At 43.0% G+C, this 25,130-nt stretch overlaps 1 protein-coding gene across 2 annotated transcripts; it reads left to right on the top strand.

The window, feature by feature from the left end:
• The first annotated feature begins 354 nt into the window (after window positions 1-354).
• sufu (suppressor of fused homolog) lies at window positions 355-23,796 on the top strand. Of its 2 annotated transcripts, none has more exons than XM_080782456.1 (12): window positions 355-701; window positions 2,128-2,262; window positions 4,640-4,776; window positions 9,091-9,233; window positions 11,039-11,124; window positions 12,449-12,521; window positions 13,290-13,443; window positions 14,492-14,594; window positions 14,979-15,113; window positions 17,066-17,204; window positions 17,833-17,901; window positions 19,532-23,796. In XM_080782456.1, exons 1-12 carry the CDS (start codon window positions 553-555, stop codon window positions 19,619-19,621), a joined length of 1,413 nt encoding a protein of 470 aa, XP_080638582.1. In that variant the 5' UTR covers window positions 355-552; the 3' UTR covers window positions 19,622-23,796. The 2 variants fall into 2 exon arrangements, with proteins under 2 accessions (XP_080638582.1, XP_080638581.1); XM_080782455.1 differs by having other exon boundaries at window positions 13,287-13,443.
• Window positions 23,797-25,130: the final 1,334 nt, after the last annotated feature.

Genomic DNA, 25,130 nt, shown 5'->3' with positions numbered 1-25,130 from the left:
TAATGTAAGAACAAATGCCCCCCCCCCCCAAAAAAACAAACAAACAACATAATCCCGTAGCCATATTATATCCCCATGCAGTGAATTACATAAATATCACAATGAATTAACGAATTAAATACACACAAAACCACAATGAAATAAATATTAAAATAGATTATAAAATGTTATGTTTTATTTATGTTTTGGTAAAAAAAAATACTATACTACCATTCAAAAACAACAAAGAAAGCCACGCTGGCCATTGGACGCGGCGAGCGTCGCTCGGGACCCGTTCGACCAATCGTTACGCCTCATATAAGTAAGCAACAGGCTTGGCCCCGCCCCCTGTGTGCAACAGGCAGGGTCCAGAGAAGTGGGACTCAAGACTGAATAGTTTTTCATAGACAACAACCAGGTTGGGGAGGGGGAGAAGTCTATTATCATTATAAGTTATGCTCGTTAGTTGATGCTTGTTGTGTGTACAGAAACACAGTTCATATCAACGGGGTGTTTTTTCTTTTCATACTTAAAAACCACGTCTTTTCGAGGCTGTGTGTCTGTGTTTGATTCATGGACGAAGCGCGGCCTACCAGCGGTGCTCAAGCCCCGGGCCTCGCGTCGCTCTTCCCCCCCGGACTGCAGGCCATCTACGGGGAATGCCGGCGCCTCTACCCCGAGCAGGCCAACCCGCTGCAGGTCACTGCTATTGTCAAATACTGGTGAGTGTTTTTCCCAAGTCAAAACCGGGGGGTTTATTTATGGGGTTCGGAATTTGTTAAAGCAAGAAATTATATGATACAAAATGTATGACCAATTTGTCAAATACAGAATCGTGTGGCATTTAACTTACCAAATGTGGAGAGTAAAGCAATCAGGAAAGCTAAACATGATCATTTACAGCCATACATTCTCGTAGCAGCCATAGATGTAAGTAAAGTGACTTTGTTTTGGGAAGAGTTGAACATTCTGAAGACAAGTTTATGACCCTACTTCAGTATATAAGATACAAACTTTGTTTTTAAAAATAGGAAGTCTCATTGAGACACCTAGCCATTAAAAACAGTTCCAAAGCAGTATAACACAACAATCAAATTGAAGCACAGAAAATAAAATGGTTAAAAAAAGATGAACAAATAAAAAGATAAACGTTATATTGTTTAGTTTATCTTGCCTTTATTTTAAAATCCAATTAGGAGAAATCCTGCATATTGCAACTGAGAGTGACTGTACAAATGGAACCAGATGGATCTGTGAGGGAGTCCCATGTGTTTCCATTTGTACACTCAGACGACTACACAGAGTTACAGGTCCATTTGGTTGTACAGAGTTTAATAAAGGATCATATCTCATTTGAATGAATGAATGACATGCCTTACTCACTGTTTATAAAAGTAGTTGTCAACTCTTGCTCTCATGAGTGCATGCAACAGTGTTGTTTTTGGCAGCAAATTTAGATTTTAGTTTTAGTCATAGTCTCTTGAATAGTTTTCATTTAGTCTTAGTCACATTTTAGTCACCTGGAATGTTTTGGTGTTAGTTTAGTTTTAGTCGACCAAATGTCATACAATTTTAGTCGACTAAAATAAATCTACAGGTTGATTTAGTCGACTAAAATTTATTTTGGCAGGCCTTGATGCTGTCGAAATAACTGATTTTACACTTGCTGAAAATAGCAGATCTACAAGCTCCGATGCGTTGTGAGCTTGTAGATTGGCTATTTTCAGCATGTAACCAAGTGTAAAATGACTCATAATGGATCTCTTGTCCACTAGTCCCTTCCTAACATTTTAGTCTAGTTTTTATTTGTTGACGAAATTGTCAGTATATTTAGTCTTAGTGTTAGTTTTCATTTTGTTTTCATCAGTAGAAAAAGGTAGCCGACGAACATTTTTCGTCTTAGTTTTACTCGACGAAATCAACACTGATTTACTGACGAAGGCTGGATAGCCGAAATGTTTCTTCATTCCGACTTAAAATAAATAATAATAAAAATAAAATAAATCACTCTTGCCAAGTTGCCACTTGAGTGTGACCCACTACTTTTATAGACGTTGCAGATCTAATAAGAGGATATCGCACCAGAGAAGTCAAGAGCAAGTCTGGTGGTAACACAATCTAACTGTTTTGTCTTGGTGTTCCCCTCAGGTTAGGGGGTCCAGATCCATTAGACTACATCAGCATGTATCGGAATGTGGGCTGTCCCTCCCAGGACATCCAGGAGCATTGGCACTATGTCAGCTTTGGACTGAGTGACCTCTATGGGGACAATAGAGTGCATGAGTAAGTAGGTTGCACTTGGCTCAGGATATCACTTGGTAATTGGTATTGTTTGTTGTCTGTGTGGCCACTGAGATAGACGGGGTCATCCCTAATCCCTGTGTTCCCCAGGTTCTATGTTCCCCACTAATACTAGGGTTAGCGTTATAGGTTTCTGGTTTAACCCATTCTGACCTGAGATCAGATTCTAAAAATGTCTTCTACATCCTGACAGCTTTCTGAAAAAGCTATATTTCTATGTCAGTCGTTCTTCGATTTTTCAAAAATAGCAGACCTACAAGCTCGTAGATCTTGTAGATCTGCTATTTTTCAATAGCTAAAGCATAACATAATGCACCAAAAGGTGTTCCCGCCCAAAATGGGTTGACTTCAGTGTTTTGTAGTATACAATTGTATGTATAAAGTACAGAACAAAGAATGTTTGTTTTTGCCATCTTTGTTGAAGAGTCTGAGCAGTTATGTTTTAGTTTATTTTATGCCAGTGTTAATTTTTAAGTTACCGGTAGTTTAAGTAGCCTATAGGCAGGCCTGAAGTTCAATGGATTGTTCAAAGACTGCAGAGCTTAAATCAGAATTTGCTACTAAAAGTAACACTAAGACTAAGTACTTTTAGTCTTACTACAATTACAAAAATTACTAGGTTGGGTTTCTAGTAGTAAGTAGCCTTGCCGAGCCATGAGGCCCATAGGGCAGGAGCCTATCTCCTGTTTCTGTAGCGTGAGGCAGCTTGATGTACAAGTACACCCCCTGGACATGACGCTAGTATGTCACAGGGACTTACCCCCCAATCCAACCCTTGATGCTGAGTGTCAAGCAGGGAGGCACTGGGTCCCATTTTTACAGTCTTTGGTATGACCCGGCCGGGGATCGAACCCCGACCTCCTAGTCTCAGGGCGGACACTCTAACCACTGAGCTGGTTGGGTTTATGGTTTAGGTTTATTCTAAGTGGGGAACAAAGAACCTTTTTTGCATGGTGGGGAACATAGAACCTGGGGAACATAGAGGTACGCTCCCAGATAGACGCAGCTACGCACACAAGTCTTTCTAGTCGTATCACAGACACAGGTTCACAGGTGTAAAACATTTGAAGGATTATTCAGTGATTTTAATGATTAACTGGTAACAAGAGTGGGGGGACACGCGACAGGCCAACAGCAACAGCACACACACCAAGGCCCACCCCCGCTCGATCATGATTGGCGGAAGGCCCCCCTCTCTATCCTGATTGGATGAAGGCTGGGCCACCTATAGCCAAAAACAAAAGCTACGGGTCTTTTGACCCCCAGGGGCAGGGGTGAACTGGGGACAGGGAGGAACTCCTTATATGGTCAGCACACTCTATAGTAGGACTAGGCAGGATTATCACAACAAAACAGAAAAATAAGTGATATTTGAATGAAGTGAAATCACTGAATAAATGGGGTGGTATTGTTTTTTGTGCAATTCCATCGTTTTGATTGTTTCCAGAAAGAGAAAGAATAAGAGCTGAAGTGTGTGTGTGTGGCCATTTTCTGCCGAATATTTTCTGCGGCCGAATATTCGGTGCATCACTTAAAAAAAATTATAATGAAAATCTGCATAGCATAATATATGGGCTATATTTCCTAGTTTTAGCATTGCACAAACAAGGCCTCGGTGAGCACTAGTGACGTTGTATATTATTTAAAACGGTTCTGGGGTCAGGCCCATTTGGTTCTGTCTGTGTTAACAAAACATCACTCTCCTTGAGTTTAGGCAGTCATGGGGACCAGCAGTAGACCACCTACAGAGACGAGAGTTAATGACTCGCGTCTCTCCATTGTTCTGCAGCAGATTTTTTGACAGCCTCGTGCTTTTTTAGCATGACAGAGAGAAGAGCAGCAGAACAGCTGCTGCTGTTTATGTTTTATTAAACTGAGCTGGCCGGTTGGTTTAGTCTCTCAGGGTCAGTAAAATAGCATTGAAGAAGACGCCTTAGTTCTTTCTAACTTTTTAGGCCGTTGAAATCTGAACTGTCTGTGCTCATCATGGTGCTCATTTCCATTTAATGATTTATTTCAGAACAAATATTGAAAGAAAGGATTTGGAACCGTAGACACTTCTTACACCCTATGCAATTTGTCATATGACAAATAAATTCAATACAAATACCAATATACCATATACCTTACTTATTTATTTATTTTGCCTCTATTGACATGCCAAAATATGGATGCCAAGTTGAAAGTAGTTCATGTTGTCCGTATTGTGCTAGCTCACTAGCCCAGAAGCCTAAGTTGTACCGGTAGTTAGCTAAAACATTCCTGCTCATTTCCTAAGAAGTCTTAGGGCTGTCACGATTATGACAATGAATTGTCTCAAATACCGGTAATTAATTTACAATCTATTTGTGTGTGTCAGATTCACAGGAGTAGAGGGACCCAGTGGGTTTGGCTTTGAACTCACCTTCAGACTGAAGAGGGAACTGGGGGAGACGGCCCCACCGACCTGGCCAGCTGAGCTCATGCAAGGCCTGGCTCGCTACGTATTCCAGTCGGGTAAGAGGAGCGCCCTTTGTTCCATCAGTGTTGTTTTTGTGTCGGCTAAAAACTAAGACGAAAAATGTTCGTAAGACTACCTTTTTCCACTGACGAAAACTAAATGCAAACGAAGCTATGACGACTAAAGCTAAGGTTAAATATACTGGCGATTTCGTCAACAAATAAAAACTAGACTCAAACTAAACTCAAATCATTGCTTCTGGGGGGTCCCTGGAACAACATATTTTCAGAGGCGGAGGCATATTTCATGTTGAGGGGTCCTTGACAATGAAATCTTGAGCAACACTGATACAGAAACATAAGGACTTTGAAGACATTTTTTTTATTTCGATTTCGGGCCTAAATGGGTTAAAAATTCAAATGGTTTCCTAAAGTTAATGAACTGTGTCCCAGCCAGTGTGTCGGTCAGTGTTGCTATAATCCCTGTAATGTGATTTATAATGCAGTGAAGTCAGTCTTCCCTCAGAACCGTAGAAAACGGTGTTAAATGAATCGTCTAAGCCTGCCATAAACGTATAGCTACGTTATCCAGGGGTTTATATATTCTTTAATCCCATGTTTTGATCCGATCATAATATCGTTTAGCCACCGTTCGTTAGCACAACAGTCCCTGTCCCAAGTGGGACAGTGGCCGCGGCCATTTTGAAGATGCACGCACGTTCACTTGCATTCAAATGGTCCGCGTTCAAATGCCTGTGTCTCCAAATCGGCACAATGAATGTCGTTTCTGGTGGAAACAAGGTTTTTCAACGGCCGACAGCAGCAGGCGCTGTGAATGATACTCGCGGTCGGGTTTTTTTCTGCACCGAGCGAGAGAACAACAACCGGTCAAGACACCACACACGGCATTGTGTCATTGTAACATGGCGGTTAGGTTACGGATATTTGGCTCTTCAAAATAAGTGTTACGCGCGATAAAACCCTGTCAATGCGCGATTTAATGCTGGCGGCAAGACGGTGTTTAAGATGCACGCTGTACTTAACCCATTCTGACCTGAGATCAGATTCATACGAGGTTTCCACTGGACACACACTGGTCTGATTAACCCATTCTGACCTGAGATCAGATTCTAAAAATGTTAGTCGCTCTTCGATTTTTCAAAAATAGCAGACCTACAAGCTCGTAGCGCGCCACTCGGTGGCGCGCTATGAGCTTGTAGATCTGCTATTTTTCAATAGCTAAAGCATAACATGATGCCAACACCAAAATGTGTTCCCGTTCAGAATGGGTTAATGTTTCCCCAGATGACATTTCCACATGGTGGCATAAATGAGCCGGAGTCTTTTGTTTGTAAGCATCTTGGGCCATTCTACTGTAACCAGGTCACGGATTACCTCTGCAGGGCAAGCTACCACAGAGTTCTGACGGTGTCCCACATCTTTGGCAGTGTGTGAGACTCTCCACCAAACAGAAGAGACTCTTTCCAACTCTCCAATAGACGTGCAACAGACTAGCATTTAGTTCAGCACAAACTAGTCGGCCATTGTTTTTGCGCATGCATTGTAGTCTGCACTCTGCAGCACTGGTCTGAAACGGTGTTGCCAGTGTTGCCAGGTCTGCTTATTATATTAAGTGACTTTCGGCTTGTTTTCCTGTAAAGTCCCTTAAATATTCGGGTTGCTTTTCTTTGGGATTGTTTGCTGAAGTGTAGTTGCTTATTTGGGGCTTTGTTTTCAAGATTCTTGTGGAAAATAGCTGATGTAATTGGGCTCAAGTGGTGAAACTGGTCGCTTCTTTTGGGCTTGTTTTCATAGACTGGGGTCGCTCGTTTCACTCACACCAGAGTCTCGCACCAAAACAATACACACATATCATTTTTGCCTAGCTTTGCTTTGGAGTTGATCGATTGGTATAGCAGTTGAGAGTTGAGATTTGGAATATGGTATCTAGTTCAAATGTGCGACAGAAATGTCTCTGGCTTATGTAGGCTTGCTTCGGCACCAATTCGGTATTTTAGCCGTGACGTGCAAGGACTTGCAATGCACACTGTCCCGGGGGTGACAACCGGAGCACCCCCTTTTTCCATACGGTTGTCACGTTTTCCTTTTTTACTTTATACCTGATTTAAAGAAGCCTTAGCTTAGTGCCTTTCTGCTTTTATCCTCATAGCAGTTTTTGTATTGATTTACAAATGTCAATCAAGCTTGTTTGTTAAATGTAGGCTATATAATTGTACATATGCGGTATAGACTGTAGTTATTAATGCCTGTAGTTATACATAGCCTACTTTATCCGCGGGATTCAGCGTTTTAGCCAAAGCAATAATTTAAGCATAACAATATCATTTGAAAATGTATAGATGCCTCTTCAATAAATGCAATTCTACTCGAGTTGGAAGCATTAAGACCCATTTTAACCCTCAATGGCTTCCTTTCTGTAAAATAACGAAACCCCAAAAAGATTCACGCGTTTAGATATTGCTATTTAAAATGAGAAGCGGAACGGGAGCTGGTGGTGCTTCTTGGACCCGGACGTAACGTAGGACTACAAAATGACGTCTGACTAAAATACCGAACAGTCAGCCCTGAAACATGACGAGTGTTTGTACCAGTAGCAGACCATGAGGCACACTCTACAGTAGGTCACTTACCTCCCGATTCGATACGATATCGATACCCAGGGTGCCGATTCGATTTATATTTTGATTCTTAAATATATTACGATATTGCGAAGTTACTTTGCTTTCATTATACTATCAATCAATCAAAACTTTATTTGAATACCACATTTCATACAGCAAGTGCTTCACAGATTACAAAATAGAGGAAACATTAAAAGAAACTAAAGAAAGAAAAGAGGAGAAAAAAAGAGGAAAAAAAACATTTTACATTTCAAATAAACGTGAATTGAGATTAATGATATGACCTACCGGTAGTTAAAAGCAATGCTAAAAAGGTATGTCTTAAGATTTCTTTAAAAAAAATGTCTGTGGATTCAGAGAGCCACAGGTTCACAGGCAGGCTTACGTTATCTACCATAACTTCTAAAGGCTGCTTCTCCATGCCCTTACTAGAACATTTTAAAACAATTCTAAACGATAGACCATGAAAAGTTCAATCATACACTTCAATGCAGCCAGATAATGTCAGTCAGTCTTTCTGGCACGAATCAATAAAAATACATTTATAAATATAGAAACAAATCGATTCTGAACGTGGCGATTCGATATTGATATTGTGGCATGATATTGTGTAAAAATTGCGATATATCACAGATTTTTTTTGCCCACCCCTACATCTCAGTGGCCTTGGTGGTTGGAGTGTCCGCCCTGAGACTGGGAGGTCGGGGTTCAATCCCCGGCCGGGTCATACCAAAGACTCTAAAAATGGGACCCAGTGCCTCCCTGCTTGGCACTCAGCATCAAGGGTTGCTTTGGGGGACTCTAAAAATGGGACCCAGTGCCTCCCTGCTTGGCACTCAGCATCAAGGGTTGGATCGGGGGTAAGTCCCTGCGACATACTAGCGTCATGTCCAGGGAACAGAAACAGGAGATAGGCTCCTGCCCTATGTGCCTCATGGCTCGGCAAGGCTACTTACTCTACAGTGGAGTATTCCTGCAGCAACATTTCCAGTGTTAAATCACAATTATTATTATAAAAAAAATTAACCACTTTTTCTAAATCTTCTATTTTCAAAAAGGAAAGGCATCATTTATATTACCAACACTGACGTGTGATAATTTCCCAAAAAGTCAAAATAATTGGCTAAACTAATCTTATCAGTGGGCCTGTGACGGCCCATGTCTGAGCATGTGAGTGCGAGAAGGAGAGAGACAATGTGCTGCTAAGTTGTTTTAAATCCTCAGTGTGTATATGACGTATTGTATACATTAAAGGTTGGTTCGAGGAGGGATGGAGGGGTATTTAAAAGCCGTCCGGGTGGAGAGAAAGGCCATTCTCTCTCCAAGCTATGCCCCTCCACCCTTTCAACCCCCTTCTACTCTCTCCAGCTGGGGTCAATTTGCACGTGGGTGGGCTGGATGAATACGGGTTCCTGGCTGTCTTCATTCCCCTCCTTTTCTTAGGCAGTGAATCTGGAACGGGTGCATGTTACCTCCCAAGCAGATGAATTTCTTTTTTCTTAACCTCTCTCTCTCTCTCTCTCTCTCTCTCTCTCTCTCTCACTCCTACGCAACCCTTTGGGTCTTGACGCCGGCTTATAGAAACCCAACGATCCAAGTTCTCCGTCCAAATTAACACTCCCGTAAAGGGGTGTGTTTTACTTGGAGCTGGAAAGATTTTTTTTTTTTGCTTTGTAATTCAAGCCCACATCTTCTTCCTCCTCCTCCTCCTCCTCCTCCTCTTCTACAGAAAACACATTTTGCAGCGGGGACCACGTCTCATGGCACAGTCCGCTGGACAGTAGCGAGTCTCGCATCCAGCACATGCTGCTAACGGAGGACCCACAGATGCAACCCGTCCTCACCGTCTTTGGCACGATCACCTTTCTGCAGGTGAGCATACCCACCTGTTTAGGCAGGCATATATGGCTGGCCTCTGCTGCAAGCTGTACCTTGGTTATGTTTTGCTTTTTAATATGTTTGTGTAAACTGTTTTAACCTGTTGTAATGGCGACCTTGAGTGCCCTGAAAGGCGCCTTATTAATAATAAATGTATTATTATTAATACAAATGGCTCCCAAGGCTATTATAAATTGGTTAACTTAAAGCTGCTAATAAGCAATAATATGTCAAAATTGGTCCGGAAAAAAACCCCGGTTGCAATGATTAACCAATCGGGAGCACACAGGCAAATCGACCAATGACAAAGCTTCTAGGAAAATCTTTGAATGCAGATTGTGGCCCCTAGATGTGTGACAGAGACATCTATAACTTTTTGAGGAGCGTTCTACCCATTGCTGGCTGTCTGAATACAAAAAAAAGCATGATCCAGTGTGCAGATTCTCTTGCTTTTTAGATGTCGACTTCTTCTGTCCTGCACCTGGCGATTTATTGATAAGATGTGTGTGCTTTCTTCTTTAAATTAATAGTCCTGAGAAAAATCAATGGTGGATAAAGGGATTAGACTCGTAGCACACGTTCGCAAACTTCACAGCATAGCTGTGCTTGATTTAATATGCAGTGTAATGCTAGAAGATCTGCCTCTAGCTCACAACGCACCGAGAGTCTGGGAGAGCTGCCATTATGAGTGCACGACACACACACACACACACACACACGTTTATAATAAGTATAAATCAGGCATGACTGTCTTGCAGACAGTGTTGTTTTCGTCGACTAAAACTAAGACGAAAAATGTTCGTCGACTACGGACAAAAACGAAATAAAAACGAATCTATGGTGACTACCATGAAAACTAAGACTAAATATATTGACTTTTGTCAACAACAAAAAACTAGACTAAAATGTTAGGGAGGGTCTAGGGAGGAGGGGCAGATCTACAAGGTGAGCTTGCAGATCTGCTATTTTCAGCATGCCAACCAAAGTGTAATTTTTCAGGTGACTAAAATGTGACTTAAAACTAAATGAATTAGGCCTGGGCCGTGGCTCAGTCGTCCAGGCACCTTGGCCGGTATAGCCCGAGTCTGGCAGTGTGCTGCGGGTTCGACTCCCGATCCCGACGGCCTTTACTGCATGTCACCCCCCCATCTCTCTCCCCAAATTTCTGTCAGCCTACTGTCTGTCTAATATAAAATAAATATAAAATAAAGGCCAAAGCCGCAAAAAAAGAAAGACTAGTCAAAAGACTATAGAGCACCGAAGTCTGACGTCAATATCGGTAGAGGGCGCAAATTCATAGGTTCATGTACTTTTTATTTGCATTGTAATCCCCATATAGGGGGATTTTAGATCAGCCTCATATAAGAACTGTGTTTGAAAAATAAACATGTCATCCCGGCCGTTTCACTCATATGGATATGAAGAATCAACTGACTGAGAGAAAACGCTATTGTTACTGCTACTGAATTAGTTACATTTTCGCTAGAAGCAGACTCTATCATAATGAGTGACTGACTGTTGCAAACGATACAGAGACACCTCCATGACAATATAACGATACAGAGACACCTCCCTGACAATAACAGCAGAGACAGCTTTTTTATTTTTAGACCACAACGCTTATATATAGCAGACGATATTAAGATCATCCCATGTTAATCTCCATAGAGAAATTACTTCCACGAACCAGGGGAATCGAAGGGATGAGCGACTTCGGTGCTCTATCTATATGACTGAAACTAAAAATCCAAATGTCACTGTCCAACAACTGTGTGTCTTGTGGTGTTTCCTTGCTGCAGATCGTGGGCGTGTGCACAGAGGAGCTCCAGGCTGCCCAGCAGTGGAACGGTCAAGGTATCCTGGACCTGCTGCGAGGGGTCCATGTGTGAGTGGCACTGTGTTCCATTTAGTTTATCCCATTCTGACCCGAGATCAGATTCTACAAATGTCTTCCACATCCTGACAGTTTTCTGAAAAAGCTATGTTTCTTTATGTCAGTCGTTCTTCGATTTTTCAAAAATAGCCGATCTACAAGCTCACAGTCACAACGTGATCATCACAATCATTTTAACCACTTTAAAATCAATATTTTATACATTGGCTATTCAAAAATAGCAGAACAATATGGCAGAACTTATTTTTTAAAGTGGTCTTTGGACGGCCAAATATATCAATGTGGCTGTCCTGGACATGACATAGTTTGAGAACCCCTTGGTGTAAAACAAAGAGTTATGTGAGGAGTGAGTCAACACTCGCCAACGTCCACACAGGCTAACCTTTGGCTGGGCAATAATATTGAAGTAGCTTCTTCTTTTTCACTTTGTATATTTAGATAAATATTAATATTTGAACAATTAAATAGAAGATTTTGTCCCGTCACGGTCTGGCTGAGCTATAAAGAAGTTCAGTTAGATTTGGACAGGAATCTCACTGAACTTCAGTTACCCCCATCACCACCATCTGTTGCTGAGTGCTGTTCTATGAACTATGTTAGTTTAATTTATTGGCCACGTGTGGAAATATGTCTTCGGTCTCAACAACAGTAACAACACTTACACAATTAGTTTTCATGGAAAAGTGGCAAATACATTAAAAAAAAAAAAACTAGTGAGACATGGTATAATCTAGTGCCTTACCCCATTTAGGCCTGACGTCGAAATTTAAAAAAAAATCTTCTAAATCCTGACAGTTTTCTGAAATACCTCATCTTTCTATATCAGTGGTGCTCAATATTTCATGTCAAGGTCCCCAAAAATGATATGTAATTGACCACCGACCCCCATCTGAAAATATGTTTTTCCAGGAACCCCTCAGAAGCAAAGATTTGAGTTAAAAATGTTCGCTCTGAAAGAATATATATATAAAGATTTGTGCCGCATTTTCACGATTTTTCAAAAATAGCGAGCTTGTAGATCTGCTATATAATAGCTAAAGTATGACATAATGCTTGAAACACCAAAAGGGGTTCCCGCTCAGAATGGTTTAATGGCATTAGGAATGAAGGAATTTTTCAAGATGTTAGCGTTAGCCTTTGGTACTTTGTACCGTCTACCAGAGGGAAGTGGGGTTCAAGGAACTCTCCATGATTGTGCTGTCTTCTGTGTACAGTGTCCTATCTTCTGTGTACAGTACATGATTGTGCTGTCTTCTGTGTACAGTGTCCTATCTTCTGTGTACAGTACATGATTGTCCTTGTCTTCTGTGTACAGTGCTGGCGGCCCTTGGCTGATCACAGACATGAGAAGAGGAGAGACCATCTTTGACATTGATCCACACTTACAAGTAAGACTTTGCTTGTTTTCTGCAAACTTCTCTATGTATGCTTTTGTGCGATACTATTACTGACATGCAGGCGGTCCCGGCTTTGCAACTGTGTTCTAACCCATTTAGGCCTGACGTCGAAATAAATAAAAAAATCTTCAAAATCCTGACATTTTTCTGAAAAAAACCTTATGTTTCTGTATCAGTGGTGCTCAATATGTCATGTCAAGGACCCCAAAAATTATATGTAATATGCCTCCGCCCCCCATCTGAAAATATATTGTTTCAGGGACCCCAACCCAGAAGCAAAGATTTGAGTTAAAATGTTCACTCTGTAATAATATATATTCAAAGATTTGAGGCACATTTTCAGACCTACAAGCTCAGACCTACAAGCTCATAGCGCGGCACTCGGTGCCGCGCTATGAGCTTGTACGTCTGAGCTTGTAGATCTGCTATTCTTCAATAGCTAAAGTATAACATAATGCTTTAAAACACCAAAAGGGGTTACCGCCCAAAAATGGGTTAATTCTATGCATTGTGGTATTGTCCTCAACAAATTTGACTTGGTGTATTTTTCAGAGCAGGTTGACTGTAGAATCTACAGTCAACCTGCTCTGAAAAAATACACCAAAAAGAAAAGGAGGCTGACATGACATCTACGAATACATCTACAGTGTTAGATGTATTCGTAGATGTCATGTCAGCCTCCTTTTTTTAGCGTTTTCTTTGGTTTTCTGTGGAGTGCTAGTCTTGATGTTTGCGTCCCTGTGTTGCTCCTCCAAGCAGGAGAGAGTGGACCTGGGCATCGAGAGCGAGGGCTCCAACCTGAGCGGCGTCAGCGCCAAGTGTGTCTGGGACGACCTGAGTCGACCGCCGGAGGACGAGGAGGACAGCCGCTCCATCTGCATCGGGTCGCAACCACGGAGGCTGTCGGACAAAGGTACACACTAGAGAGTGACATTTTGTCGGGATTCCCGTGGGTCCCGTGGGTCACGTGATTCCCGCGGGAATCCCGTGGGATGGGATTAACATTTTTATTAATCCCGTGATCGGGACGCGACGGGAACGAAAGTCAACGGGAACGTGCAGGAGCGGGAATGACATCTATCTAGAATCATAATGATCATTTTCAGCTGGTCGTGGCGCCAACCAAAAGAACAGAAGCACCCATATTTGTAGTCATCTTTCAGTGTGACAACGCTCTTTTGACTTGCGTTAGCAAGGAAAAAAAAACAGGAGCGGGATGGGAGTGGGAGTCATCTCGAGTGGGAGCGGGATGGGATCAGGAGTCATTCTACAGGAGTGGGACAGGACAGGATTTTGAATAGAGGGTAAAGGAAAGGAAAGTTACCATGTTTACCCAGGGTAACTGGACTAAGCTCAAGAACTTGTTCACAGCCAGGCCCTGCTCATAGGACATTTCATGGTAGGGGTTCAATGCCTTGCTCAAGGGCACTTCAGCGGTGGTAATTTTAACGTGCCGGTCTGGGGATACGAACTATAGCGACCTTCCGATATCAAGACCGCTCCGCAAACCGTTAGGCCACCACTGCCTCAAATGTGCATACATATAGTGAATGGCAGATCGATTGGTGACAAAGTGACAAAGTGAATGACTAAGTGAATTTAATGTTGTTTAAAGTAATTTAATGGAATCAAATATGACTTTTCTGTTTGGCAGAAAGTAGTTTTTTGCCACTTCAGTAGGCATTTCCGCATAACTTCCTGGTATGATAATGATGTCACGCGCATACAGTGCCCTCTATATCTCACAACGGGTAAGGGCTAGTGTAGGATTAAACCACTGAAGAAATATTGCTCTATGGCCAATATGGAAAACATTTTATTATCGGTAATATCGGCTGAATATCGATTGTTGACCTGTCATGATGAGTTGGACGTTAACATACTGTAGGTAATATCATGCTGACCTGTGTGTGTGTGTGTGTGTGTGTGTGTGTGTGTGTGTGTGTGTGTGTCTCCACCAGACACGGAGCAGATCAGGGAGGCTCTGAGGAAAGGCCTGGAGTTTAACAGTAAGGCAGCGCTGCCACCAATCAGCAGCCAGAGGCACGGCCATGAGAGACCTCAGTGAGTACACACACACACACACACACTGACAACTTAAACCCGACATCCACGTGAAGACGTTTAAAAAAGAATGTCAGTCGTTTTCAAAAAGTTTACTGGACACTCCTCTCAAGAATTTTCTCTCAAATTAAAATGCGCTAGGACGTCCTTTGCGGATTCACCTGAAACGTCTTTGTCTTAACACCGCCTCACTCACTCACTCAGGCAAACCTCCCACACCCACACACACACAAACCATGGTAATATGCCATCTTCACACAGTTTCTTTTTTTCCCCGACAGCCTCCTCTTCTTCTCCAACTGAACTCCCATCTTCATTTACTTTTCTCTCCCTCTTTCCCCCCGTTATCCTGCCGGTGTCTCGTTATCCTGCCGGTTGTCTCAGGAGTCGGAAGGACAGCTTGGAGAGCGAGAGCTCCGCGGCCATCGTTCCTCATGAGTTGGTGCGAACGCGACAACTGGAGAGTGTCCATTTGAAGTTCAACCAGGAGTCGGGCACACTGCTTCCTCTCTGTCTAAGGTACCACACAACTCATTACCGCACCTCATTTAACAAAAACAGTTATTCCCCCATCGGATCACCTCCCCAGCTGACCTTTCAAATTAGCTAGTGGATGTTGTTTAGTGTTTGAACCGGAACTGATGGGTCGGCCATTTTAGTAGTTTTTTTCCCCAAAAACGTCTGGCACTGACACGCTAGCGGCCACTACAGCACTGGGGCTGAAACGGTTAACCAGGTGAGACATGGCAGGAGTCAGGTTGGACTCGGGAGGAGGATCATGTGGTCAGTGAACTCGACTGTCTATTCAAACCCATTTGAAAACAATCTGGTCTATTCAGAACATGAACTGTACAACAATGTACACGCCCCAACTGTACTGATATGGAGGAAGCACTGTACATGCCCCGACTGTACTGATATGGAGGAAGAACATGGAAGAACAACACGCTAACAAGCTATTTCTTCAGCATGCAACCAACCAAGTGTAAAATCGTCCATCAAGGCTCGCCAAAAATACATTTTTTTGTCGACGAAACCTGTAGAATAGATTTAATCAACTAAAATCTTATGATATTTAGTCAACTAAAACTATAACTTTTCAGACGACTAAAATATGACTAAAACCAAATGAAATTTAATCAAAAGAAATAAAAATATACTGTCAAAATGAACACTGACACTTATAGGCGAATATTGATATAGCACTTAGTGGTGTAACACTTCTCTCTCTCTCTCTCTCCAGGGCAGAGAGAGAGAGATGAGGATGAACCCTTTTTATATAATCCACTGCCAGTGTGGGAAAAAACAGGCCCACAGTCAGCTTACAGAGGGGCCTTTGTGTCTGTGAGAGAGGGAGAGAGAGAGGGAGAGGATAGACAAACAGGGGAAAAGATGCAGAGACAGAGAGATGTTCAGTGCAAACACATTGAACTGGCCTGCATTTGCGATATCTACTTGGGTGTGTGTGTGTGTGAGATTGATACGACCTTTAACAAAAGACCCGAAGAAAGTATTTTGTGCTCATTAAGCCTAATTTATTATGTGGCTCATACTAGTTCAGGCTGATGTAAATAGCTGATGTACAAGCTCACAACACGTTACATCACGACACGTTTTGAGATTGTAGATCGGCTATTTTCAATACGCAACACCTGTGTACAACCTAATATAAACTCTGAGTAAATGCCCATTTATACATTAGGCGTTAGTTTCCCCCTAGGGATGTCATCGACTAAAGGAATTCTCAGTCGATTGCTAGTCATAGGAATTTGTTGACTAAACACTTGGCAAATGAACAAATCTGTCAAATAGTTTTTGCTGCATGTGTGACTCAAGAAGAGACCTGGCATTTCAGGTTGGCACTGGTGAGGTTCATAACCGTTCTCTGAACTGAACATTCTGGTGTTGATTTAACAATGACTACTGGCTATTGAAAGTTATATACGGGCAGCATTTTATAGTTATATTTTACAACAGGGGTGACCACGCTTTTTTGACTTGAGAGCTACTTTCAAAATGACCAGCTCAACAAGATCTACCCACCGGAAAAAATATATATCATTGCTGAAAAAGGTTTAAATATGTACCCGAGGGGACTTTGGAATAGCGTTTGATATCAATGAAAATCCGTCGGTTGGATTAGTTCTGTCCTACGGTCTAAATGGGTTAAGGGCTGATTTCACTCTCCTGCAAGGGAGCCACAGAAGCTTCCGCGTGCGTCACAGAGTGGACGTTCGGTTGGCCAATCAGTAGCAGTCACTCGAGTGGCTTCTGCTTGACGCCTTCTTGCTTGACGTCCGCCATGCCTAGTGTGCATCCATGTGATACAGTTCATGCGCTCCAATGAATTGCAGCGGCCAATGAGGTATCTAGCCTTTTATATCTACTGTATGTATGAGAAGACAGCCCTGATTTCTGTCCCTGTGTTCCTCTCATGTTGACCTGGCTCTGGGGTTTTATTTTTCCCACAGGGGTCGGTTGCTCCACGGAAGACATTTCACCTACAAAAGTATCAATGGAGACACGGCCATTACGTTTGTGTCCACAGGGGTGGAAGGAGCGTTCGCTACAGAGGAGCATCCTTATGCTGCCCACGGACCCTGGCTTCAGGTACACACACACACACACACTATTCAGTTTATTAGTCTGACGTCATTTTGTAGTGCTACGTTATGTCCGGGTCCAAGTGGCACCAGCTCCCGTCCGCATCTCATTGTAAATAGAATATCTAAACGCGTGAATCTTTTTACAATGACGTTATTTTTCAGAAAGGAAGCCATTGAGGGTTAAAATGGGTTTTAATGCTTCCAACTCGAGTAGAATTATTAATGTTTTGTACATTAGTGTTCATGACAACAAAAATATATGATGTGGAGACAATAAAGACTATTATTATCATTATTATTGAAGGTGGCAGCAACAGTAAACGGTATTTGCTCGGTAAAATATTTCGGGGGCATATTTAGAATGTGTGCAGGCTTGAGTATGTTGAAACTAGTTTGCATTAATGAGGATTTAGTTGACACAATAAAATAAAATCGCGATAGTATTCCATGTGGGGTAGACGGCCTGTCACAGCCAGATTTGGGAGAGCAGCACAGCTTTGTTGTTGCGAGGAAAGCGGTAAAATGAGACTTTCGTGGTTGTTTTTGTCTCAGATTTAGTCAGACGGAGCGTTACACGTCACAGCTAAAATACTGAATTCATCCGACTGACTTGTCTTCTTTCCATCTTTTAGATCTTGTTGACTGAGGAGTTTGTAGATCAAATGCTTGGAGACATACAGGAGCTGAACACTTGTGAAGAAGTAGGTGAAATGGAGACTGGGGATATCGGTGGTCCATTTTGGTTTCATTATGTGTTTGGGTCTCTGACTTAACCCATTTTGGGCGGAAAGCCCTTTTGGTGTTTTAAAAGCATTAGGTGGCACAGTTGGTAGTGCTGTCGCCTCACAGCTAGAAGGTCCTGGGTTCGATTCCCGCTCGGGACGCTGTGGGTGCTGGCGGCGTGTTTCCTCCTCCGCGTCATCAGTGCCCATACCCGAAGGCGGGGTTGGCGAAAGGGCCTTTCTGTGTGGCGTTTGCATGTTCTCCCCGTGTCCCCTATAGGGTAGGTACCCTCACAAAAAACATGCAGTAATCCTGGTCACTAAACTGCCTCCCCCTGGCCAGCCGGGGCGCCTGATGGAGGGGAAAGGAACTGGTTGGAATAACGTGTTCCTTCCACGCGCTATACGTCCAACCAGGGAAACTCCCCCCTGTCAGGTGTAAAGGAGCGACTTGGACACTCGGGCATGAAGGAAGCATGAGTTCAAGTCCGTTGCTCTCCCCTTGTCCCCCATATATGGGGACTAGGTTGATGGAGGGTGTGTAGAGCCCAGGATCACATTAGATCAGGGGTTTTCAACAGGTGGTCCGTGGACCACTGGTGGTCTGTGGAGGTATTGCATGTGGTCCCTGACCATGCATTTAGTAATGTAGCAAAGTGAAGATTGTGTAATTTCTTCCACGGAACAGTGCACAGACGTTTCGTAAGAAAGTGTGTCAATGTTATCAGAAGTACTGGGAAGTCTGAGGTTAAGAAATTCCATAGAAAAGGCAGTTAGTTAGAATCTGAAGAAGGGTGAAGTGTACCAGCTTGCCTGGTTGAGTCATCATTATTAGGAAATGTTAATGTGCCCATATAATGTCATCATGTGCTATATCTTGCACGTATTTGCCATTTTTACTATATATATATATATATATATATATATATATTACTATTATGAAAATAGTTATAATAGCCATAATGTATGGATGTAGATCTGCTAGTTGAACTGTTTAAAATTATTTTTCAAGATAGTAAAATATGGGAGAAAAAAAGTTTAGGGATAAAGGTTAAGGCACGCCCCAGATATAGGGCCACATGTGTCAGTCATCAGTTAAGTCCGTGGACCATCGATTGAGAAACAGTATAAGACATGTTGATCCTTAGTCAAGGTGGTGGTCCCTGGTTCACAATCAGTTGAAAACCCCTGCATTAGATGATTGACACAGGCCGGGTGAAAAACGGGTTACAAAATCGTGGGATAAAAAAATATATTTAAAAGCATTATGTTATACTTTAGCTATTGAAAAATAGCAGATCTATACAAGCTTGTAGTGCGGCACCGAGTGCCGCGCTACGAGCTTGTATATGTCTGCTATTTTTGAGAAATCGTGAGAATGCAGCGCAAAAAAAACGTTTTTAACTCAAATCTTTGCTTCCAGGGGGTCCCTGGAACAACATATTTTCAGATGGGGGTCGGTGGACGATTACATATATTTTTGGGGGTCCTTGACATGAAATATTGAGCACCACCACTGATATAGAAACATAGGTATTTCAGAAAACTGTCAGGATTCAGAAGACATTTTTAAAACTTTACCTTGGATTTCCTTTTCTCCTTATTGCAGACGATATTACCAAAGGAGTACAGTTGGCCAGACAAGAAACTGAAGATCTCCGTCCTACCGGACTCCGTGTTTGACAACATTCTGCAGTGAGACGGGAACCACACACACACACACACACACACACACACACACACACTAGGGCTGAGCGATATGGGAAAAAAAAGGTCCAATATCACAATATTGTTGACCAAATACCTCTATAGATATTCTGATGATAATATCGTATTGTGACAATATATATATTTCTTTTTTTAAATAAAAGAAAAGTTCAAATCATTGGCACATGCATTGTGAGCTTGTTTTGAAAATGTTGAGCTTGAAGATTGGCTATTTTCACTCTTTAATGATTTTTGGAATCATGAAAAAGTATGCCGTATCTTATTGATAATTATGTTAGTCTCATATCACAATATCCATATAATATTGATATATTGCCCAGCCCTAACAAACACACACAGTCCTATGTATTGCATACTTGTGCTCTCTAGGACTTGGAACACGTGTACTGTACACAGGGGGTCATACGTTAGTCCAACGTACAGTACCAATAGTCCCACATATGTGGCCGGTTAAAGGGCTACACTCGGTCTGCGAACGCCATGCGTCAAAACAGCCGCCTCCGTTATTTTCAATGAACCTATCGCACGCCGGCTCCGTCCGACGCACGTTGACGCCTCGCCTGGCGCTCCGATACGCCACCGTTCTATTTTCCAGGCGTTGCCGCGCCGCTGCGCACCCGGTGTGTGTTGGGCTTTAGACTCAACCGTGGCTCCCGCGTGCGGTTACGGTTAGGGTTTGGATGTCGGACTATTGCGTGTCGGACTGTTAAGAAGACGTTGGGCCAAAGATATGCACCCGTGCACACACACACACACACACACACACACTAGACTTGGAAGGACACATAGGACTTCCAGTTGCCTATTTGCTGTGGTCAGCCTTCATCCATGAACCTTGAGCTGACCGCCAGAGACTCTCTCACTCGTCGGATGCAACAGTGTCGTGTTGGACACTAAACATCGTTTTCTCAACGATGCCATCGCAGAGCCTTCATTTGAAGACTGTAGAGACTGGGGAAATAGATCGACATTATTTTTGATGTGGTGATATGTCGCTAGATATCGTCCGGGGAATTTAATATTAATATCATAATATTGTGTAACATGAGAACAACAACAACGTATATTATTATCGTCACAATATCGATATTGAGGTATTTGGTCCAAAATATTGTATATCACACCCCAGCCCTAATCCAATATAGATCATTGATCATTTGACGACTTGGAAGGCCTTCACGGTCTGGCCTGGCCCTGACTGTTATTGGGTGGGTTTCTTTCTCGTGTCGCGCCGGTTTTCACAAGGGGTGGAGGACGCATTGGGACATGTGTGTATGCCTCGAACCTCGCCCGTCCAGATGGTTTCATCTGGTGGAGGAGTCGTCGTCATCATGTCTATAACGTGCCGTTTGCAAGAGAGGGAGCGACACTGTACACTGTAACGACGTTGACGTTTGGAGGTTGGAGATTCGTAAGAAAAGACAAAATGAGGCTCCAGTTCTGTTCAAGCAGCTGCATGGACTCCAGCCATGTGTTACTGACTGTTTTTGTTTACCAGTGGTCTTTTCAAATGTTTTTTTTTTGTGTGTCTTTTTCTTTTCATTGTATTTTGTCTTCAAATGCTGGACATTTTTTTTCATTTCTCCTTATGATTTGTGGTCATACCAAAGGTACGTCTGTCTGGTTGGCAGTATGCAGTGGAAACGCTGGGGTCTGTACTGTCTGTACTGGTTGGCAGTATTCAGTGGAAACGCTGGGGTCTGTACTGTCTGTACTGTACAGTCTACTGTCTGTACTGTACTGTCTGTACTGGTTGGCAGTATGCAGTGGAAACGCTGGGGTCTGTACTGTCTGTACTGTATTGTACGGTCTGTACTGGTTGGCAGTATGCAGTGGAAATGCTGGGGTCTGTACTGTATTGTACGGTCTGTACTGGTTGGCAGTATGCAGTGGAAATGCTGGAGTCTGTACTGTCTGTACTGTATTGTACGGTCTGTACTGGTTGGCAGTATGCAGTGGAAATGCTGGGGTCTGTACTGTATTGTACGGTCTGTACTGGTTGGCAGTATGCAGTGGAAATGCTGGGGTCTGTACTGTCTGTACTGTATTGTACGGTCTGTACTGGTTGGCAGTATGCAGTGGAAACGCTGGGGTCTCGTCGGTGCCACATTCGTGACGTTTAATCACTTTCAACCTGGCTCAGTACTTTTGTCCGGGGTGGAAGGAGTTGATAAAATGGCAGACAGAGTGGGTAGGCCACAGAAGGTCTGTGCAATAGCATGCACAGGTCATGAAGCTCATAGTGGTTGGGACCAACAGGGGGCATGTCTTCCCATTGACCATATGCACACTGCGGTCATCTTTCCAGCAAGATAGTAAATAGCTTAAATTTCCCATTGACAGCCTTTACATCCAATCGGAAGTCTTAAGGGCCTTTCAAAGGGGAGGCGAGGAACGCAGGCGTTGTTGCCTGGATCAACGGCAGGTCTCCGCAACAGCCCTGCCAATCAGGCTCAGCCCTATTGGCACGGTAGGTTGGTCGTTGGTCTGGCGAGTGGAAGGCCCGGGTTCAATCCCTGCTTCCGCGTAATGCTACAATCTGGCGTAGTCGGCAGGACGTGGAGCGTGATATCCTCGTGTGAGAGACGTTGTGTGTGGCGGTCCGCGGTGTGAAGTACGAGGACGCGCTTCAAAGACTGGGGGGGGGGGGGGGGGTGTGATTGTAGCCCCCAGCCCACAACAGCCCTGCCAATCGGCTCAGCCCTGTTGGCACGGTAGGTTGCGCGTTGGTCTGGGTTCAATCCCCGCTTCTGCATAATGCTACATGTCAATTGGCATCGACCTCTTTGACAGCATTGGAAATAGACTATTCTGGCCGTGTAATTCTAGGCAGAAAAAGTCTACAAGCTCTCACCAAGCCATGTTATGTTTATATATATATAGATAGATAGATGTGTGTTTAATTATTTTTGCCTGTAATGACATGTCTCAAGTTAGCTCCTGAACTTTTAATTTGTGACCCACTTCTGTCTGCTCTTAACCATTCAAGCCACATTAATCTGAGTTATTTTCTCACACAATGTCCGATCAATGTTACAATCGCATTTTATCCTCTGGTGCAGCCAGATACAAACTACATGTCATCATGTATTGTGTTTTTTATTGTGTTAAGTTTGTCATTTTCATGACTTCTGTTTTAAGGCCGTCATGAAATGACTTTGATTACGTGGAGGAGGCTGGTGGCCTTTAATCAATGGTGTCCCTGTTTTGGGCATGTAGGTGAAGATGTTCAATCTATATATTTTTTTATTTTAAAGATGACGTCACAAAGGTAGCCGATCAACAAGCTTACAGTGCGTCACCTTCACAACGTGTTTCTGAGCTTGTAGATCTGCTATTCTATCTACGTTTGATACATCTTTAGGCCGGAAGTGGTTAACCCATTTCGAGCGCCGGGAACCCCTTTTGGTGGTTACATAAGTTATGTTATAATTTAGCTATTGAAAAATAGCAGATCTACAAGCTACGAGCTTGTAGGTCTGCTATTTTTGAAAAATCGTAAAAATGTGCCTCAAATCTTTTCAGAAACTTGTCATGATTTAGAAAACATTTGTTTTGACATCAGGCCTGAATTAAGTGAATTAAGGCCACTTTATACTCGCAAGTGTTGCTTGCCCAAAAACAATCTGAACTATTTGATTAAATCTGTTATTTTCGGATCGCACGACTAAGTATTAATGAATCTATAGTACCGTGGCAATAGTCAATACCACATACTCCAACACTGCTTGATTAGAGTGTGTGTGTGTGTGTGTGTGTGTGTGTGTGTGTGTGTGTGTGTGTGTGTGTGTGTGTGTGTGTGTGTGTGTGTGCGTGCCTGCGCGTGCCTGCGTGCCTTGCGCCTTGCAATGGTTTCTATGAATAAGAACGCATTTGTCTGTACTGTATTTCTCTGCCAATAGTACTCTAATGAAGCGTGTTGAAGTAAAAAAAAAAGAAAAGAATATCCTCAGTGCCTTGAATTGAAATGAATAGGACCATGTTTGTAATTCTATAGACTGCATCCACTCACTGCCTGTAGCTACTGGTGTCTAAATATACCATTCCGTGCTTATGAAACAGAATAAGAGGGGAACTCTTTTTCACACGTGTTGGCCTTTTGTTTCGTTTTTCAGAGTCGTAATGTAAAAAAATCTTCTTTTTTTGAGGGGGGTGGGGGGGAATTCAGTTTAAAATGTTTTGTAATATGATTTCACATACTGTACCTGCCCGTTGCTCTGTAATCCCAAGTGCATTAAAAGAGTACGATATTTACACAACCTCCACGCTCCAGATGGATTCATTTTGTGGTTATTTTTAACTTCCTTTTTTTCCCTCCCCCACGATTTTGTAACCCATTTTTCACCCCGGTGTCTATCTAATGTGATCCTGGGCTCTACACACCCTCCACCAACCTGAGGAGAGCAACGGACTTGAACTCATGCTTCCTTCATGCCCGAGTGTCCAAGTCGCTCCTTTACACCTGACAGGGGGGGAGTTTCCCTGGTTGGACGTCGTAGCGCGTGGAAGGAACACGTTATTCCAACCAGTTCCTTTCCCCTCCATCAGGTGCCCCGGCTGGCCAGGGGGAGGCAGTTTAGAGACCAGGATTACTGCATGTTTTTTGTGAGGGTACTACCTACCCTAGGGGACACGGGGAGAACATGCAAACTGATAACGCGGAGGAGGAAACACGCCGCCAGCACCCACAGCGTCCCGAGCGGGAATCGAGCCCAGGACCTTCTAGCTGTGATATACAATACAAAGACGTGTTAACTGTGAGTGGACGACCCAATAAAGCATATTACACTTGTTTACACCTTGTTCAATTCATCAAAAACATTCAGAGACAGTACAAATAGACACTTCTATATAGCCAAAGAACAGAACAGGAATTCTATGATTCTGCCCTTCTGGTCCATAGCCTTAATGCTTCTATGGTTCTGCCTTAGAAGGGCTATGGACCCACAGAGCTAATATAGGAGGTGCTGCTCTGGTGATGGTCATCCTCTCATGTGGTGTCACTCTGTGGTCATTGAACAGTCTCTCCGGTAGAGTTTGCTCTGCCCCCTCTCCTCTCCTCTCCCTATATAGTCAGTCCAGAGCCATAGAGTAAGACAGAGTTACGCAAACTGCGTTCACTTTTCATGGGGCCAGACCATAGAGACTGTGGGACAGACCAATGGCGGCTCTCCTACACAGACTTCTATTGAGAATGGGGGACAAGTCCTGGACCCTGAATACCCTGAAAGGTATAGGGAGAGATGCATTGGACTCGGGCAACAGCCCAGCTGTAATATAATTTAATGATCCTTAAATCCCTTTTATTTTAGATTGTTTTGTAGTAATCGTACAACATAAACATTAACAGAGACTTTAGTTGTTATTGTTACTGTACAATACTTTAAAACAGTTGGCATGGTTGGCACACATGCCTAAAAATTGCTCTTATATTTGCGTCCGCCCTCGTTTGAAAACAATGCATTTCCAACTCCAGCTTG

This window comes from Protomyctophum bolini, assembly GCF_963924005.1.
Source record: "Protomyctophum bolini genome assembly, chromosome: 14".
In the NCBI taxonomy this organism is placed as follows: domain Eukaryota; kingdom Metazoa; phylum Chordata; class Actinopteri; order Myctophiformes; family Myctophidae; genus Protomyctophum; species Protomyctophum bolini.
This window is presented reverse-complemented; position numbering and strand designations above follow the sequence as displayed.